Below are 17435 nucleotides of genomic sequence, written 5' to 3'. Positions count from 1 at the left end.
ATAAAAAATGAATACATTTTATGAGAAAATTATGATTTAGTTCTCTCTTTTCGACGATATTTCAACATTAGTTGAAGAAATTGTTTGAGAACTTTCGACTTCCTTCTATACACCCCTCCTCAAACACCAATACGCCCCTCTTGCTGGGCAAACGAAAACAACTAGGACAGGTCGAGTTTGCGCCCGAGAGCCATTAAGAGAGCAGCCCAAAATCGATGCCGCAGGACTAGAATTGGTTGTGCAGGAATTTTCATCAATGCTGCTTTAATCCTGGAACAAAACAAAGCGACCATGTCGAGCGACAAAGCTAACACGGCCTCCGCGAATCAGACCGACACCCTCGAGTCACTGTCGAAGGAGGCGGCCGCGCTGAAGGCAAAACTCGAGGAAGAACGACAGAAGTTGAATGATGTTGCTTGTATGACTACGTCTTTGACGAAAATAACCAGTTGTTACAGTTCTTCTCTTTTGCAGTGGCAACAGTTGCAGAGCGCATCGAGAACATGACGGGCGTCAACATCAAGCCCAGGCGGCTCCTCAAAGGACACCAAGCCAAAGTCCTTTGCTTGGACTGGTCGCAAGACAAGCGTCACATCGTCTCCTCGTCACAGGTCTTTTTTCCCTCCCTTGTTATTATCATATACATTTACCTGAAATCATTATGAACGTGCCCAGGAGAGGATTTTCTTTGAATTGTACTGTTCTTTGAATGAACGTTATTATTTCCTGTTCTGTTCCGTTTGCAAATTTGTTTTTTAATTTTTGATTTTTCTGCTGGTGAAAAATGGCAGTCACCGCCACTTGGGTGAAATTCGTAGGTTGACATGCATAATCCTGTGACAGACTTCTTTTAGGTTGAATTCAATGAGGATATTAAGCCACAAAAATTGCCACTTTGAGTATTTTTTTTCTTTTAACTGTAACGATGCTTAAAACTAAAGTTATCTTGGAAACAGAAACTCTAGAGTTAATTAACACAGAAAAATTCGCTCAAAATTGAACACTTATCGTAATTAAAGTCATTTAAAATAAGTAATTCGTGAAAAGCAATTTTTCAATTCCCCTTATCGTCGCTTTCAAGCTCATAATCAGCTATAAGAATTAATTAAAAATATATATAAACTAGCGGGAAGACATGAAACACTAATAATAATTTATTTCCGGATCTGAAAAATTTCCTGTCTCAGAATACGCTAAAAATCAACCACTCCAGTTACTTTTAACAATGCTGGTGCTAGTTTTAAACACTCATAAAAATCATGTGGTGTAGGATGGAAAAATGATCATTTGGGATGCATTCACAACTAATAAAGAGCATGCGGTGACAATGCCCACTACTTGGGTGATGGCCTGTGCTTATGCTCCCTCTGGAAATTTGGTTGCTTGCGGGTCAGTTAATATTTTTGTCTCTCCACTTTCAGCATTTTCACATTTTTTTTGCTTTTTGCAGCGGTCTCGACAATAAAATAACCGTGTATCCGTTGAGTATCGAGGAAGATGTGTCCGCCAAAAAGAAAACCGTAGGCACTCACACGAGCTACATGTCGTGTTGCATCTTTCCAAACTCAGACCAGCAGGTAAACAATTGGTACCCCCCTGGAAATTGCGATTCTAAATATTTCTGCTGGGCAGATTTTAACTGGAAGTGGTGACTCGACTTGTGCTTTGTGGGACGTTGAGTCAGGCCAGCTGTTACAAAGCTTTCAGAGCCACCAAGGGGATATCATGGCCATCGATCTGGCACCCTCTGAAACGGGCAATACTTTTGTCTCAGGAGTAAGTTTGGTGGTTAATTGAAAGTATTTATTTTTAAACCCTTTACACGCCCTTTTTTGCAACTTGCCTACCTCTTAGCAAGTAACTTGAGAAATATTAAGTAAAATAACCATCAAAATTTCCGCCCAAATTCACTTCGAACTGTTCAATTTTAACAATTTTCCCATATTTCCTCGTTAATCTTGTTATTAGAGCTGCGATCGCCTAGCTCTGGTTTGGGACATGAGGACTGGACAGTGCGTCCAAGCATTTGAGGGCCATGACTCTGACGTGAACAGCGTGAAATTCCACCCAAGTGGAGATGCGATCGCGACAGGCTCGGACGATGCAACAGTGAGTCTAAAAAGGATTTAAAAAATCGGGAAATTACTCAAAAATCTTCAGTGCCGTTTGTTTGATCTTCGCGCCGACCGAGAGGTGGCCGTCTACAACAAGGAGAGCATTATTTTCGGAGTCAACTCGGTGGACTTCTCCGTCAGCGGCCGACTGCTTTTCGCCGGCTACAACGACTACACAGTCAACGTGTGGGACACCCTGAAGACCTGCAGGGTTGCCATGCTGTACGGCCACGAAAACAGGGTGTCTTGTTTGAAGGTGTCTCCAGACGGGTGCGCGTTTGCTACGGGAAGCTGGGACTGCACTCTGAGGGTGAGTACTCATTCAAGATTATCTAATATGCTATTTTTGCCTCACTTTTGTGATGTTTACATAGACCACCAGTCCAATTTTTTAGGAAAAACGTAGTTTACTAAATGAAAAATCCACTTATTCTTTAATCTTGATGGTTTTTGGTATAAAGACCCCCCCCCCCCCCCGGTGGATTTTTGGCGAGACGAATTGATTGATGGCTATTTTTTTTATTAATTATTATTATTCTCGGAGAATTTATCTAGCTCCTTAACGTAATAATTTTATTTTAATTTGTAACTAAAACAAATATATAAATTTTTGTGTTGCCAAACATATTGCTAAAATTGTTTAAAGGTTGTAAATAATAGTTTAAATTTAATGAGCCATTAAATTGTTTGAAGCGAATAAAATTAATTAAAAACCAGGATTTTATTATAATTTTGAAAATTAAATATTGTCTGATTTGCCTCGTCAAGAAGAGTCGCCTTGCCAAATTTCATCGTGATTGGACCAAAATGTCTTTTTTAAAATAAAATTTTAAAAATAACTCCCTTAAGACGCCATACAAAAGTTCAGCTTCGTAGCTTGGCAATTTTATTATTCTATATTAAAAATGTTTATTGATAATTTATTTCCTCTGAATTTCTCTCGTTAGTAACATAAAAAAATGTTAGAGCGCAAGAACCCTCATCAGATGATTCTAATTCCGCGCCAATGCTTGTTCCTCAGGTGTGGGCTTAGGTGGTTGATCTCCAAGCTGTGCTGGACGGCATTTGCTTTATAACGAGAGTAATACTACTGTAGATCAACCCCCTTCCTTCATTCATCTTACTTCTCGCTCTCCGCGCAAGGTTACCAATTTTGTTTTAACTGCATTTTGAAAAACCAAAGAACCGCAGCACAAAGATATTGTTCTATCGATGTTAGCTATTTGAGAACCGTGGAATTGCATTTAAATAATTGATATGACAAAGTCTTGATTTTTTGTCTCATCAGCTGCACAAAAAGATATTTGCAATATTTGTTTCCTTGATGATGCCAAAGTATATTATTATAAGCTGAGAAACAACGCACTTAACAAAACTGTGTGTCTAATTACGATCAAGTTTATTGAAAAAAAACATTTAATTTAATGAAATTTAAATTGTTGAGTGGCTCCAAATAGCAGTGATCTACAATTTCTCATGTTTAATTTCAACCAGATATTAGTTTAAAATCTTTAGTCTCCTTCCCTCGAAGGTAAATCGTAGATCGCTTTTCGACGTTGATTAACTCACTGTCCACTCAACGAGGAATTCGCTTTCGAGGGAAGGAAACTATCATCGGGTCGAAAGTAAACTTAAAATAATTTGGATCAAATGGCGATCTTTCCTTGTGAGCCATTTGATAATTGAAATTTCAAATTAAATGCGGATTTGGTAATGTTATAGAATCTCTAGTTTGTCAAGATTTGAGTTAACAATATTAACTTTTATTTTGGCATTAATTCTAATAGCTTCACTTGAGTCTCTTTTCTGCCATGGGAATAATCTTTGTGATATTTTACGTGTCATATTTAGATGAATAAATGAAATAAACTACACATCTCGAATTAATGTTCTTTGACTGCAAATACCTTTCTCCTTATGAAAAAGAAGAGTATGTCTCGAGGCTGAAAATTATATTCACCTTTATTTAGTTGCTTGCAAGTTCAAAAGCACATGTGTTCTTTAAATGACATCGAGTGTTACGCAAAAATATCAAAAAATAAATTTAATCCTGTCAGTGAACAGTGAAGTAGTAAAAAATTAGTATTCGTCTCCCTCGTCGGCTTCTCCGTCGACAGAGTCGACGCCAACCTCCTCGTAGTCTTTCTCGAGGGCGGCCAAGTCCTCGCGGGCCTCGGAGAACTCGCCTTCCTCCATGCCTTCGCCCACATACCAGTGGACAAAGGCGCGTTTGGCGTACATCAAGTCGAATTTGTGGTCGAGCCGTGCCCAAGCCTCGGCAATAGCCGTCGTGTTGCTCAACATGCACACGGCGCGCTGCACCTTTGCCAAGTCTCCGCCAGGTACGACGGTCGGCGGTTGATAGTTGATGCCAACCTGAAGTAGAAACATTTTGTTAATTGATTGCTATTATTAAAAAATATAATTTTAAATAAGTTGAAAAAAACTTGTAAATCAACTAAAAAGTCCACGATCAACCGAATTCTCAGATATCAGGTTTCTTTTTATTTAGAAGTTAAATTTTTTCCAACCAAACTTTTTTTCTGTTCTTTATTGACAGGTTTTTCATTTACAACTCGATTTTTATCAATTTCTAACGCAAGAAATAATTTTTATGATTTTTTCTAAGCGAAAATCCACAATTATCGGTTAGGTGACAAAATTCTGCCGCTTCATATATTTAACTAAATTAATTAAAAATTGCTATTTCAGCCCTCAAATTGATCAGAATTTTTTAACTACCCGCAGCTTAAGTTGAGATCAAGGACAAAAACAACTAGAATAATGCCTGCAAGATACTTGAAAAAATTGGAAAAACCCTAAAAACAGCTCGGCATTTTTTTTTTTCAAAAGGCATTTTCCTAAAGCAAAAGTGGTTCATGAGATTTTTTTGTGGAATTCAGAAAAAAATATCTCTTTAATACTTTCAGGGCCAAATTTAACAGTTAAATTTCAAAATTTGTCGAAAAATTTATACGTTTTTTCGCTTGAATTCGATTCCTATCCAGTGGTGTGCAAATTTTGAGAAACAACAATTGCCTAAATTGTCAAATAAATCGTTCTTATTAAAGAAACAGTGCTCTCTACTTGATTAGCATGCAAACTCACAAATTTAAACGGCAGCCTGGTAAAATTTCAGCTCTTTCCCAATTTACAGAAAATATTTACGGTGAAAAGTAAAAAAACATTTTCAAAAGTTTACAACAAATATCGACAGCAACGTTTACCTTAAATCCAGTTGGGCACCAGTCGACAAACTGGATGGACCGCTTAGTCTTGATGGTGGCGATGGCGGCGTTGACGTCTTTGGGGACGACATCTCCTCGGTACAGCATGCAGCAGGCCATGTACTTGCCCTGGCGAGGATCGCATTTGACCATCTGATTAGCGGGTTCGAAGCAGGCGTTGGTGATTTCGGCCACGGTCAACTGCTCGTGGTAGGCCTTCTCTGCCGAGATGACCGGAGCGTAGGTGGCCAGCGGAAAGTGGATGCGCGGATAGGGCACCAGGTTCGTCTGGAACTCGGTCAGATCGACGTTGAGGGCACCATCGAAGCGAAGGGAAGCCGTGATGCTGGACACGATCTGGCCGATCAGGCGGTTCAGGTTCGTGTAGGTCGGCCGCTCGATGTCCAGGTTGCGTCGGCAAATGTCGTAGATGGCCTCGTTGTCCACCATGAAGGCGCAGTCCGAGTGCTCCAGCGTCGTGTGGGTCGTTAGGATCGAGTTGTACGGCTCAACAACAGCAGTCGAAACCTTTTCAAATAAAATAATTATTAATTTGCATCCAAAAAATTAATATTTACTCGCAATTAAATTTTTTTAAAAAAATTTTAGAACAATTCCTTACACGAGGACCCACTTTATAGTGTGTTTCGCTACCATTTGATATTATTTGACGATTCTCCAGGAATAGCTAAAAATCCCGATTTTCCCAATCAGAAAAGTGTTCTCGGAAAATCGCGTCCAGAAATGAAACGACTTTTATTAGGTAGTTAATTTTTGGATAGTTTTCATTTAATAAAGCTTTTATTTAAAATTTAAAAAACTTCCCATTTAAAAAAATAAAAAAAAACTCCGGGCTTACCTGTGGAGCAGGGTAAATGGAGAACTCGAGTTTGCTCTTCTTGCCGTAGTCAACAGACAAGCGCTCCATGAGAAGCGAGGTGAAACCAGATCCAGTGCCTCCGCCGAATGAGTGGAAAATGAGGAATCCTTGCAGACCGGTGCACATGTCGGCAAGTTTGCGGATCCGGTCCAGCACGACATCAACGATCTCCTTTCCGATGGTGTAGTGGCCGCGGGCGTAGTTGTTGGCCGCATCCTCCTTGCCGGTAATCAGTTGTTCTGGATGGAAAAGCTGGCGGTACGTTCCAGTGCGGACCTCGTCTAATCACGGTAAAATAAAAAATTATTTAATTTGGAGTTGACACAATTTAAAAAAAAAATAAATCAGAAAGTCCAGAAAATATCTCTGGCTTTCTTTATGACATTTTCTTTAATCCCCAGAAAGAGCTAAGAGGAGAACAAATAATCTTTCCAAGTAGGCCACAATATTAATTTTTGTTTCATTCTAGAAATGAAAATTACACGTTTTTAGGCGGTAGCGGGCATCGCCCGGTGCGCTTCCTATGTTGGGACCTCCTTAACTCTTCTAAAGTTGTCCATTCGTGTCCCCCAAAACATTAATCAAGTTTAATTGAACTTCTTGCGAGTTTGACTTGGACAGAAGTTCTTGCGTTAAATAGGACTTTCGTTGCCCGTAAGTGGTGCGTTAAAGAAGTTCTTGCTTGTTAAATATGACTTGTTGCACGGTAGATAGAAGTTCTTGTACGTTAAAAAGAAAGTTCTAGCGCGTTAAATTGAACTTTTGCACGTCAAATAGAAGTTCTTGCACGTTTATAGGACTTCTTGCTTGTTAAATATGACTTGTTGCACGGTAAATAGAAGTTCTAGCGCGTTAAATTGAATATCTTGCGCGTTAAATAAAAGTTCTTGTGCGTCAAATTGAACTTCTGCACGTTAAATATAATTTCTTGCATTAAAGGTGATATTAATAAAATTATAATTAAAAAAACCCTCTAAACGAACACCCCTAGAATCCCTCACCAAAAACAAGGATGGTAGACAAACGACTTGGATTCTAGTTACTCGCCATTTGCGAACAAAAGCAAAGTAACTAGGATCCAAGGCTGTGTCTACCATCCTTACCAAAAAAAACAAGTTATACACCGCTGATTGTGAGGTGCACTCCCTGGGCCCCTGATATCTAAAAGCCCGATGAAAATTTTGGCCCAGACCAACATTTTTATCTCTATATAATTGATAAAATTAAAAATCAAATAAAAATATTCTCGTTGTTTTAGATCATTCTTGCTGCTTTTTTAAGTTTTTAGAGGGTTCTCACGTTGAGCATTGAATGATAAAATTAATTTTTTTTGGATAAAGTAGAAAAATGAGGCTATAATACCGGAAAGATGTCTTTACCTACGACGGTAGGTTCCAAGTCAACGAACACAGCGCGAGGCACATGTTTCCCAGCGCCTGTCTCGCTGAAGAAAGTGTTAAAGCTGTCATCGCCACCGCCAATGGTTTTGTCAGAAGGCATTTGGCCGTCCGGCTGGATGCCGTGTTCAAGGCAGTACAGTTCCCAGCAGGCATTTCCAATCTGGACGCCAGCCTGGCCAATGTGGACGGAAATGCACTCGCGCTGAAAGCAAAATGAAAGATAATTTAATGCAAACAGACATGATAAATAAGGATGCCAACGTTCACTGCTTTATTTGGTTTACTACAGAATCGATGCAAAAATTTTATATTTATTCGATCAAACTATTTGCATTCACATGTCAGTTGCAATAATTTGATTTATTGCCTTCCTTTCAAATAAGAAAATATTAATAATAGCAGGGCGCCTACTGAACGTTCTTCCTGTCTTGCCTGCAAATCATAAGCATGCAACCCGCTCGACACGAACGTCGAGGGGTTTGCATACGCTTACCAATCACGAGATGCCTGTATTCGGATCAAAGAACACGGGATTATGACTGAGGTCGGCGCAGTATTAAAAAAAATCATTATTTCCGCATCGTCTGGATTGCTTTATTTCAAGCCCCGGTGTACAATCGAATATCACGCTCTATGACCTGCTTTATATCATGTTTGGCGAGCATCTTTAATTCAAATTTTAATTTATTTTGAGATTCGCTAAAATGATTTTAATCATAAATTACTTTTTAATTGCCTGGACGCAATGAGCGTACGAAAATTCATTATATTCCGCATATCATTTGCAACACGCACGCAAACAAAAATGCAATTATTTGTAGAATTAATAATCCTTGACTAAAACATAATGGTGTTAAAACCAATTTTTTATAACCTCTCAATCCTTTCCATTTGAAGGTGTCGTAAAGTTTGAAAGGCTCAGTCAACTTTTTCCCTTTTCAAGGAGTGGCTACGCTCGACGTTTTACAGCTAATATCAAAAACTAAAAACAATTAATGTCATTTTCGTAAATTTGTCAAGGAACTTACCTCATTTAAATTTAAGTAGCTTGATAGCAAGTATAAAATATTAAAATCATGGGGATAATTATTTGTTTAATTAACAAATATAATATTTAATTAAAATTAGCTTATTTTATCGACAAGGATTTAAATTGCAAAGTTGTAGAGGAGATTAAAACAAACGTTTTGGTTCAAACCGCAGCTCTCTAGCATGTTTAGACCTAGAACCGGAGTTATGGCTGATTCATCAAAAACAATTTTTATGAGGACAAATTATTTAAAAAATAATTACAACTTTATCGGAGCTACTGTCGATTTTCCTTTTTTTAATTTTCAAAAGAATCCCCGAAACCGAAAATGATATTGATTGGCGAATAGCACACCTCATTCCACCCTTAACAACCTACGTGAGTTTCAAAATTATATCGCTCAACGAAAATTTTCTCAGGCAAATTGATATTAAAAATAGTAATGGAATATATTTTATTTGTTTCTAAATTCTTTATTGCTGTGAAAATAAATTACGGTGGCTGTTAAAAAAGTTGTGAATGTGGTTAAAGAACATAAAAATAAAAACTAATAACACAGGGCTGAGAGAGGTAATCTAAGGCGCTGCGTAGCACATAAAAATGAGTGGCTGATCGTCGTCGTATGAAAGATATCGCTTGCACGTTGCCGGTGGAGCCGCTCTCGTGCGGTTCTGGCACGGTGGTTTCTGTTCCACCGGTCTAACCATGCGTGAAGGGCTAGGAGACGTGTGCTGGAGGCTATAGGAGCAAAACGCCCGAACCGAACCGAACACCCAGCCGCGGTGAACACCCTTCCTGTGAGCCAGCCGATTCATTTTGATGACCTCATGCTACCAACGTGTGTTCTTTAATTGCCACGAGAGAGAGAGAGAGAGAGAGAGAGAGAGAGAGAGAGAGAGAGAGAGAGAGAGAGAGAGAGAGAGAGAGAGAGAGAGAGAGAGAGAGAGAGAGAAGAGGAAGAAGTAATTTCGGTCTCGTGCACAGCACACACAATAGCAGGCAAACTGATTTGTCATCGTGATTTTTGGGCCACAACGTGTGGGAAAAGCAGACGAATTACCTCCGCCGACCGCCTCTTGTCTCCCGAGAATGATATATATTTTTCATTTGAAAATTTCCGAGCGAATGGCAGTGGAGTCGCTGAAGCGATTCCTTTACACACCTGCCACAAAGCCAGTTTTTGTCTGACGGTGAATGCCGTCGCCAACACAAAGAAAGGAAGAAATTAAACAATATATCAGTTGCCAGAAAATATTCCATTTTTCACGCTGAACCAGATCGAATCGTGCTGTGATTATGCCGTCTTTTTCCAAATTATGTTATATATTTCCTCGTAGAGTTTTTTCGGAGCTTCTAACCGTCACGGGATCATTAAATGAGCACGAATCGTGCAATTTAAAGCCATTGAAACCACAATTTAAATTTTCTAACACTCCAAAACTCGTCTGAAAATAGTTTGAAACTATCTTAAGCTCGAGGAAAAGTACATCATTAACGTTTTCGAGTCTGGAAATTTATTTTTTTTTAAATATATTCTAAATAATTCTCGTGAAATATCGCCATTAGCTTTAGCTGGCCACCTCCTGATTTAATTTCCACGCAGAGGACGGTTATTCGTTCAATATAAATATCTTAATTTATCTTTCTGTTTTAATTTTATATCGCTTTTATTACTTAATTTGTATTTTCCTACCTCAGACAATAGAAAATCTATATAAACAAATTAAAAATGAATATAAACAACAAAAATTCCATTATATGCTTCCTTATAATATAATGACCGATTTATAATGGACGAAAAAATCAGCAATGCGACATAGTCGACTCAAATCATTATCTAATAATATGCTGTATGGTATCATAATTGTTAGGGCGATTATTTCCGAACCCTCAATCTCAATGGAAGTCAAGCAAGCGTGCTGTGGTATTTCCGGGCGACACACAAATTATGATACGCCCTAAATTTCCCTTCATAAAATCAATCGGGGGGATAAAAGTAAAAACTACACGCGCTATGAAAATGTATTAGCTGCGCCAGATCGAATAAAAATTGGAAGGTATAGACGAAGCAGAAATTTTAATGTGGATTATTACTGCAAAAACCAGGAAAATACCTATAGTCAATGCATAAATTGAACCATATGAGAATCCAGTTGAAGTCAAAATTAACCTAGATATAGCACTAGAAACCTTTTAGGAGTTACCATGATTTTCAATTGGTGAGGACTTTGCAGCCACTTTTCTAAAAAATTTACGTACATTAACTAGGTAATTTTGGCTTTAAAAGCGAGTCTTTAGGGGTTATTATTTATGCATCGGTTACAAGGATTTTCTGGGCTTTTTTGCAGTATCAAACCTCTTTAAAGTATTGAGTAATAAAGTCGAAGCGTACGTGTAAATACGCACAGCGTGCACGTAAGGAAAAAAGTTTTCGTTCGTGGCGCCGGCAGGCACAATAAGGGATGAATTTAAACTGTTTGTGCCATGGCACCGATCATGTGACTGGCTCAAACCTTGTTGCCCTGACACGAACTGTCTGCATTGCACGAGCGGTGTGGAGAACGCGATTTTGGTTTTATTGTGGCCACAAAGAAATTATTTTACAGCTTGCACCTGCCTTTGTGTGATACATTTTCCATGGAACTTATTTAAAATGTTCAGACCTACAAATATCAAGTCAATTAACTAAATGAAAATTTAGTAAATTAATTATAAATATAAAGGAACAACAACAGCGGAGAACCCCGGAATAATTCAATTAGTTAAATAATGAGATGACTCGTATTCACTAGCCGAAATAAAACTTGATTCTTTAAAAAAAATTTAAAAACAAAATTACAACTCTTCTACAAGCCGTTCAATATCTGCACGCGATTTTCCTAGTGCACGTGTTTCTGTTGAATTATTTTGGAAAAATCATGAATTTTCGCAAAAGTATGATGAAAATTTTGTTTCACTATGAAGATTAAAAAAATGTGAAGTTAAATGAAATCCGATTACTTTTCAAAAAAGAAAGGCAGTGTAATAATAATTAATTTTTAGACCAAATAATATAATCCATAATTTTCAGTTAATGTGTGTGGTTTTGAAATGATGTAAAATATTTGTATCATCAAAATGAATACAAAAGTTAAGCCAAATGAATAATATGCAAGCTTAAATTTTAAATTTAAATGTTCTCTTTTACCTTTGAGGCTGTAAGTCTCTTCTCCATGGTATAGCTATTTTTTGAATGCTACTATCCGAATGCTCCAATATTTATTTGGCCGACAACGAAATTTCCCCTGATGATCAATCCTTTTTTAAGGGTACGAATAAACTTTTGATCGGTGAAAATTGAACTAATTCTCTACAAATAAGAAAATTGAGGAGATTGATGTATGCTTCTGTTACAGTGACAACACTATTCCTGACTAAGCTGCAGTGAAATAATGTTAATCACTGCGCTGCTGTAAAAGGGAACACGTTTCTGCTGGCGCGTGTGCCGCACTGCTGCTATGGAGAGATCCTCAAACGAGATAAAAATTCTACCCCAGGCGTAATGATACCCTAATGCAAATGCAGCTTGTGCTGCTTTTTAATCCACCCCAGCACGAGCTAATCCATTAATATTCATCGAAGCGTGTCTGCGTCTGCTAATAGAAGCCGCAAAAATTGACTTTTGGGGTGTCCTGCCCGGCATTGATTTCACCGCTAAAAAAACTCACCAATAAGAGTTTAAAGAGGATTGATACTGCAAAATCCTGGGTTGCCAATGCATGAACTCATTTCTGTCGACGAGAGTAATCTGCCAAGAAAATGCACTGTAAATTTTGGAGAAAAAATTTGAAATTTTACTGTAGTGAGTAGCGAGGTCCTTGCTGATTATGGTAAATCGTAAAACAAATTTGTTCATCGATCAACTGCTTATTGCATCCAACAATTCAAATAGTTTTCAATTCTCACCCTTGTATCAATCTACTTTAATGCGTGCTCTTTTTTGGTTCCGTGGCTCGACTAATTGGCCTCAATACTATGCGACCCGTGACATATTTAAGCGCGATTTCGCGTGTTCCGTTCATTCAATCGATTTTTATTTAAAAAAAGTTCCTTGCGAAGACTAAAAATTTTAACTAAAAACTCAATAAAATAAAAAAAAGGTAAATAGAAAAAACGATGGCAGCATTTTTTCCTCGTTGAGGAGGAAAGTTTAGTACGGAATAACCAGTGTTATTTTTAGCGAGCTGATCAAGTGGCAACATAATTTTTTCTCACCATGCTTGCTCAGAGGAAGGATGAGTCGGTCTTGGCGGAGGACGAGTAAGCTGCTAAGCTGTGCTTTGCAATGCGACACGGCTCTCGAAGCTCTGGTTGCAACCGACAGCAAGTCTTGCCTTTTATACGCCAGGCAAACGCGGCTCAGAGTGGGGATATAGCTAATTGATGGCAGCCTTTGGAGGAAACAACCCTCGCGCTCCACCCACGGTGCACGCTTTGTTTCATTTTGTGCACCTCCCAATTTCAAGGTTTTCATAATTTCCCACATTTCTTCTATAACAGTTTCCATAAATAAAGCTTAATTTTTGCTATTTGAAAAAAAACACGTGGATTTGACGTGAAATTGACTACCTTTTGCGAGAACAAATAAAACGATAAATATATTAGCAAGGAATTGATTTATTTCAAGCTAAAATATTTACAACTTTTAACATAATTTCAACCGGTTTTGCGCAGATGAAGGAAATACAAGAAAAATCATAGTGAACAGTGGAGGATTAAATTAATTTTTGAATTACCAAACTTTGTTACAAATTGGCACTTAGGTATTCAAGTCCCACACTCCTAGAGACACTCACGGGGCAATCAGGTGAGCAGAAAGTCTCCACATGGTGAAGGTTTGTAAAGCCATCATGAGGATGAGAAGGTTGAACCGCCGCTTTGTGCCTGATGTGGAGGCGGCGTATGGATCCTGCTGGTTTGCTGCGCTATCTGACTGCAGTTGCCACTTGAGAGACCGCATCTGTGAATGTTGCAATCAAGTAATAACATAAACAATGAGTTGGAACATGAAGCATTACCATAAAAAAGCCAAGAGCGAAACTGAAATAGGTGAGAACAACGTAGTAGCCAATGCTCTTGAAGAGGAGTCCAGCCATGAGTGCCGATATCGCCCTGTAAAGAAACCAGGATTTTTTAGATTGAATTAGATGGTAATTTTTTATCTAAGAATTCAACATTTTACAACGGGAAACATATTGATCCAGAAAAAATTAATTTGTCTTATTACCATCGCATACAGAGTTTAAAATGATATGATATAAATATGTCATGAAGGAAAACGTTATATTATTTGTGATTTTTAAAGTTATGAACGTTCATAACATATGGCTATAACAGCTATCAGGTTACAAGGAATTATAATAAGGAAAGCGAGTTTGGCTTTATAATTCAGCGGCTACGAGTGGTAGATTAAAAATCATTTCAAATTTGGAAAAGCTAATACAATTTGAATTTTTTGCACTTTGCTGAAAAAATATTTTCCTGTGTCCATTTTTTCGGAAAAGCCGTTTGAAATGTTGTTTTGGTAATAAACGGTACTAGACACAGCAAAAAGTCCAGATTTGAATTTGTGATGGCAAAACATGAATCGACACAAAGATATTTAATTTTGAGCAAAATAAATTCAGCCAAAAAGAAACTCGTTGGAGGCTGAGGACGAGTTCCAACCCAAAACCACAACCTTATAAAATATTAATTCATGATTAATGATGCAAACATAAAATCTGCTAAAAAACTGGGCAAAAATCAGTGTATATCATGGAGCAAAAAAACAAGGCTTTTAAACTTTGAGGCCGAATATCATGAATAAGTAAAAATTACCACCTTTTGTCATATTAATTTTAATAAATTAATTAGTTATTATTAAATGGGACACATTTTGGCATTTTCAAACTTGGAAAAAATTTAGTATCGAAATCAAGATTTGTGACCTCGACCTTTGGCATCCAAGTTCGTCAATAATCACAAATTGTTTAGCATGTCATGAACTAAATTTTAGAAACCAAAATATTCAATTTATCTCAACTTGTAGCCAAGTCACGACCGTTTGAAAATTGGATCTTGCAAAACATCCCAAAAAATCGCAAACTGACCCATTTTAGGAATTTCAACCCGATTAGGGCTTACTAGACCAACCCCTCTACATAGTTTGATTTAGATCCATGCCAACAAGGGTTCGCCTTTATTTGGGTGTTACCTTTAAAAAAACTTTTTCTATAGTTTCTTAGTAATTAACACGCAAGTGGACATGTTTTGAAATATAATTATTATTATTTGACTTACCCAATAAATTGGTAGCCACAGTATGCGAGCATGTCAAGTAGCTTGAGGTTGGACTTGATGCTTGTAATGTACATGGTTACGAAAATAACCGCCAGCTCGAACAAAATAAAGGCAAGAGAGCTGCTCGCCTGAATGCCTAACATCTCTGGGGTGAACCTGTCGAGAATAATAAACAAATGATGCCAGACTGCAGATTTCAGATATGATGGACTACCTATCCTGGGTGCCGAGCACCAATCCAGCAGCGACGACGTATGTGACGTACGCCATAAGTGGTATGTACAAGTCTGGCGCGTTTATCTCGTACCGTGGCTGCACGGGCTGGCTTTCAGACTCGTATTTAATTGACCAGTCCTTTGAGGGGGTTTTAATCGATCAGAAAGCCTTGAATGGATTATAGGAAACTTACTGAGTGCCAAAATGGGAACGTGAGAAGCCGCAATTTCTTGACTACGTATCCTGTGTCGACGGCGAAATAGTATTTGAGTCGAGACACAGGCACATATTTTTCAAATTCCCTGCCAACGGCTTGGGAGCTCTGGCCCAATGCGTTGAATCCATATTGAAATGCAGCAGCTGTCACCTGGTCCGGAATGCCAGGCATCGATGGAAACCCTGAAATTCGGATGTAAATTTTAATTTTAATTTGGTCATTTCAGTATTTTCAGAAAGTTTGCAATTTATTCCAAAGGGTCGGATTGCTCTCGACTTGGCCGATCCAACAAATACAGACCGAATAAATACAGAGCCCGGCGGCGTCGATGAAGTGGTTACACATCATGCGAATTTATCGAAATCGATCGCTCAAGGGCTACCCTGACGCCAGGGTTCAATTTCGAGCCTATTCCTAAGGTCTTGTTTGACATCAGGGGTGATCCCCAGCATGTTCTGAGGGTACAAAATTAACTGATCTGGCATTTTTTTTTAACTTTTCACAGGAACAAAAATTTCCAGTTTTTCTGCCTCTGATTGTGAGCATTCACATCTTAAAAACCGAGAGAATCTCCATCTAATTTTAGGCATAATACACACACTTACAGCAAATTTAATTTGATAAAGAGGAAAAATTAAAACTACGTTTTTTTAGATATTTGAAAAAGAAAAAGATTAAAAATTTACTTCAATTTGGAAAATTATAAAAGTAGTTCAAATTCAAAAGTTGTAGTCTGTATATTTGGGCATCTTTTGACAGAAGGCTTAATGTTTTAATGTCCCCTCGAGATATATTTGTTTTAGTGAACGTCAAGCGGTCTGTTTGTCCGTATTGCAGTCCGATTTCCCGAAAAAAAGGTAAATGATTTTCCCGGCATTATTATTTATTTCAACGCCTCTATGCCACCCTAATAACATACCAAAAAGGCAGCATGGTGCTAAAAAAAATAGCAGACCACATTAAATCGATAAAATACACACTCTGATTATATCCCATTATACAATACATGTTTGCTGCATTTTATAGAAATTTCCTTGTTCAGGAAAAAAATATTATTAAGCCCAAGAACCATAATTCACCTTGGGGTTGAGGCATTGGTTGGTATGGTAGGTTTTGCTGAGCACCGTACACTCCTCCATCCTGCGGCCCCTGCGGGTAGCCCATGCCCATGTAGTTATTCGGGTTGAACGATGCGTTTGGATTTCCGTACCCAGCCCCGTAGTAAGGTTGAGGCATTTGCTGAGGGGGAGGTGTAGGTTGGTGCTGGGGACCATGTTTCATTTTTCTCGGAGCTAGACAAAGGACGGAGGTTAAAAATTGGTTAAATTTCAATCAAATTATTTTATTTTCTGGCTTGCAACACCTTCAACAACGCACTCAAAAATATCATAGGCACAAGAAAATAGTCATACCGGTGCAAAACTACGTATATACATACAAGTTTACGTTTTTAACAACATACTATTATGAAAACAATTAAAATCAGACTTGATGCAGAGTGAACTTAAAACGTTTCGACAAGTTAGTGTTAGTCGGGAGAAACTCGCCAAGTTTGTTAATTTTAAGTGCAACGTTATGATTCGAACTAAAATACGCAAAATCTACGCAAAAAAATTTAAATAACTAATAGTAATAATTATGATAATACATAAAATAGGTAAGAGAATTTCTATCATTTTGAGCCATGTATGTACTTTTGCGGTCGTCGTCATCGGTGTCCAGATTTTGAAAAGGCAAATTTGGCTTACGTTGGCGAGCATCTGACGCGTTGAAATTCATTGTTTAACACTATAATTGAAGTGGACTTGTTACGGTGGTTTTAATTTTAAAAAGCGGTTAAATAATTCTATTAATGTCAAAAACACGAAGTATTCCACATCACCCAGCTGACAGAAAAACACGTCAGTAACGCCAACCTCCCAACCAAAATAAACCAAGTGGGCGTGGTTAGTAGCTGGTGTTGTCATCACTTAATTTTAAATCAGTCTTCCATAAAACGAATTATCATTTCAATTTTAATCTTTAATAAA

The 17435-nt window shown here is 37.9% G+C and overlaps 3 protein-coding genes across 4 annotated transcripts; 1 reads left to right on the top strand and 2 right to left on the bottom strand.

The window, feature by feature from the left end:
- The first annotated feature begins 137 nt into the window (after positions 1 to 137).
- Gbeta5 (guanine nucleotide-binding protein subunit beta-5) lies at positions 138 to 3997 on the top strand. The gene is made up of 8 exons (XM_065496000.1): positions 138 to 418; positions 475 to 611; positions 1271 to 1389; positions 1451 to 1577; positions 1633 to 1776; positions 1969 to 2109; positions 2161 to 2424; positions 3136 to 3997. Exons 1-8 carry the CDS (start codon positions 292 to 294, stop codon positions 3145 to 3147), a joined length of 1071 nt encoding a protein of 356 aa, XP_065352072.1. The 5' UTR covers positions 138 to 291; the 3' UTR covers positions 3148 to 3997.
- A 54-nt stretch (positions 3998 to 4051) lies between these two features.
- Positions 4052 to 13027, bottom strand: LOC135947276 (tubulin alpha-3 chain). Its single transcript, XM_065495996.1, has 5 exons — positions 12906 to 13027; positions 7601 to 7823; positions 6201 to 6502; positions 5342 to 5869; positions 4052 to 4490 (listed from the first exon to the last, which is right to left on the bottom strand). Exons 1-5 carry the CDS (start codon positions 12906 to 12908, stop codon positions 4194 to 4196), a joined length of 1353 nt encoding a protein of 450 aa, XP_065352068.1. The 5' UTR covers positions 12909 to 13027; the 3' UTR covers positions 4052 to 4193.
- Positions 13028 to 13289: 262 nt separating this feature from the next.
- On the bottom strand, positions 13290 to 17314 carry Yif1 (Yip1d-interacting factor 1). 2 transcript variants are annotated; one of them, XM_065494814.1, is made up of 7 exons: positions 17100 to 17314; positions 16485 to 16697; positions 15382 to 15587; positions 15187 to 15326; positions 14973 to 15128; positions 13709 to 13802; positions 13290 to 13650 (listed from the first exon to the last, which is right to left on the bottom strand). In XM_065494814.1, exons 1-7 carry the CDS (start codon positions 17182 to 17184, stop codon positions 13483 to 13485), a joined length of 1062 nt encoding a protein of 353 aa, XP_065350886.1. In that variant the 5' UTR covers positions 17185 to 17314; the 3' UTR covers positions 13290 to 13482. The 2 variants fall into 2 exon arrangements, with proteins under 2 accessions (XP_065350886.1, XP_065350887.1); XM_065494815.1 differs by having other exon boundaries at positions 17154 to 17314.
- Between the last annotated feature and the right edge of the window lie 121 nt (positions 17315 to 17435).

Source organism: Cloeon dipterum, chromosome X (genome assembly GCF_949628265.1).
Source record: "Cloeon dipterum chromosome X, ieCloDipt1.1, whole genome shotgun sequence".
In the NCBI taxonomy this organism is placed as follows: domain Eukaryota; kingdom Metazoa; phylum Arthropoda; class Insecta; order Ephemeroptera; family Baetidae; genus Cloeon; species Cloeon dipterum.
Note: the sequence above shows the minus strand (reverse complement) of the source record. Positions and strands in the feature narration are given on the sequence as shown.